Source organism: Notothenia coriiceps, unplaced genomic scaffold, assembly GCF_000735185.1.
Source record: "Notothenia coriiceps isolate Sejong01 unplaced genomic scaffold, NC01 NC01_scaffold00034505, whole genome shotgun sequence".
Taxonomy (NCBI): Eukaryota; Metazoa; Chordata; class Actinopteri; order Perciformes; family Nototheniidae; genus Notothenia; species Notothenia coriiceps.
Window position 1 is genome coordinate 2,646 of NW_011367206.1, and position 2,175 is coordinate 4,820.

At 37.6% G+C, this 2,175-nt stretch overlaps 1 protein-coding gene across 1 annotated transcript; it reads left to right on the forward strand.

Moving 5' to 3' along the window:
• Window positions 1–315: 315 nt before the first annotated feature.
• On the forward strand, window positions 316–1,849 carry ubxn2a (UBX domain protein 2A; the record flags this gene model as incomplete). The annotated part of the gene is made up of 4 exons (XM_010790682.1): window positions 316–425; window positions 798–860; window positions 1,452–1,554; window positions 1,740–1,849. Coding segments are annotated over exons 2-4 (248 nt in total), but the record flags the coding sequence as incomplete, so codon positions are not given.
• Between the last annotated feature and the right edge of the window lie 326 nt (window positions 1,850–2,175).

A 2,175-nucleotide genomic window follows, 5' to 3' on the forward strand; every position in this document is an offset into this window, starting at 1 on the left:
TGTGTTCTCACTGGACCACTGATGCACTATATATATTAAGAAAGTTATTGCAACGCTATAAGGGAATCACTGTAAAGAAAGAGGCTTATGATAATAATAACGCACATAATAACTTAATTATTGGTATTACATAACTTGTGATAGTGGTGTGTAAATGCAGTGTACATTTAAAATGCTATTAGGAAAAACAGAAAAATATAGGTAGATACAAAGATAGATACATATAGATACATACATAGATAATCCATTTCTGTTTCAATTGCAAGACTGCTGAGCTCAGCGGTACAGTTTCACTACGACAAGAGGAGACGACGTACGGCACTACTACGTCACACACGTTGCTCGGCAGCAGAAGAGCCACTGAAGGAAAATGTATGGCTGGCTGGAGATGTGTAGCCCGGGATTAACCGACAAAACACAGACTGGTAATCTTTATTTGACATTACCAATAATACGCGCATGCAGATGAGCATCTACAGTGTGTATGTGTGTGTATATATAAACCATGTTGTTACGATACACAGAAGGTCCTACGTCGTTGACTATGTGCGCAGCCATGTCTTCATACGCCCACTTACATAATTAACGAAAACGCTACAGGCTGCCTGGCTGTTTATCGATATGTTAACTTATAACATAGAGCTCTATACAATTGACTTGTGAATGCCTGTGAATACATTTTTATAATAAACCATTGAGCTAATAAAGGTTTCCTCGAGATGTATTAAATATGCTTTTAAAGCTGTGATAGCTAGGCCATATTGTGACGTTTGTCCTGTCCACTCGTTTTATTATAGATGGAAAACGCACAGAGGCCTGAAAGAGATGGACACTGTGGGGGATGAGAAAGATGAAAGTTGGTAGGTCACAACAAATTGATAATTATTTTTCCTTAAAATCCCTTATAAATCTTACTTTACCTCTATGTACTTTAATTACTGTTTTACCAACTGTTTACATTTATCTATATATGTATTAGGCATATTTCACATTTACTGCAGTCCTGTTTCCTTTAAATTTATTTGTTACATTTTGTACAAATTACTTAATTTTAAATGTTTTACACATCTTATTTACGTTTATGTTTACACCCTATATTTTATACTATTTTACATTTATTTTACGTGTGTAATTTTTTTTTTCTCCCACTTATATATTACAAAAAAAACTTAGTTGATGAGCCTAGTTGGAGCAAGCCTTACATCCAAGATGTTCATTGTCAAAAACTGCTTCACTGTATTTTTAGTCATATCATAATACAAAATGTAAGACTTTAATTTAATGTCAGGGTTGCTGTAATACTTTACAAACCTGCACCCTTAACCAAATGTGGGGGTGAGAAGTCACTAATGCAATGTTTCTGCACAATAAAGCCTGTCACTGCTGGCTGAATTCAATAAGACATAAAATGACCGAATCATACACTTGTCTATTTCTTGATGGGTTTCCAGTGAAGAAAATGAAGACGAGGCTCCAATGAGGCGTACCTTCTCGGTAGAAGACCTCCTTGATGAGGTGGAGAAGATCTGTTACGATGCCTCAGGGACGTCAAAGGTCAGCTTAAAATGTTTACCTCTAAACCTCCGGGGTCGTCTCTCTGCACATGGGCCTTCTGCAGCTAGCACAGGAACATCTCATTATGTCCTTAGACATATTTTGGGAGTTTTGACCGTACAATGTTTTTATCTAATATAACAGTGTTAGGTTTTTTAGGACTCATTTTGTGGGCCTCATTCCAGGTGGAAATGGTGGTGAGGCTCTGGAAGGATGGCTTCACTGTTAATGATGAGGAGTTTCGCAGCTACTCCATACCAAAGAATCAGGACTTCCTGGATTCCATCAAAAGGGGGTGAGTGAATGAATTGAACAGGTCTTACAGGTGTATTGAGTACGATTTTATAACGGTTATACCACACAAAAACATAGATTCTTAAGCTGTTATAGGGCTGCTGGTGAATACTGGTGACTTAACAACTAGCTGAGTAAGTGCAAAGAGGTCTGGCTTTATAAAGTTTACCTACTGGCCTTTACTCTGTCACACTTCACCCCAAATTGCTCCTGTAGGGATCGCCCACAGTATTGAGTGTACTGTATGCAAGTCCCATTGGATAAAAGCGTCTAACAAGTGATATGTAATGTAATGTAAAGCAATCAACAGCAATCAAGCAATCAACC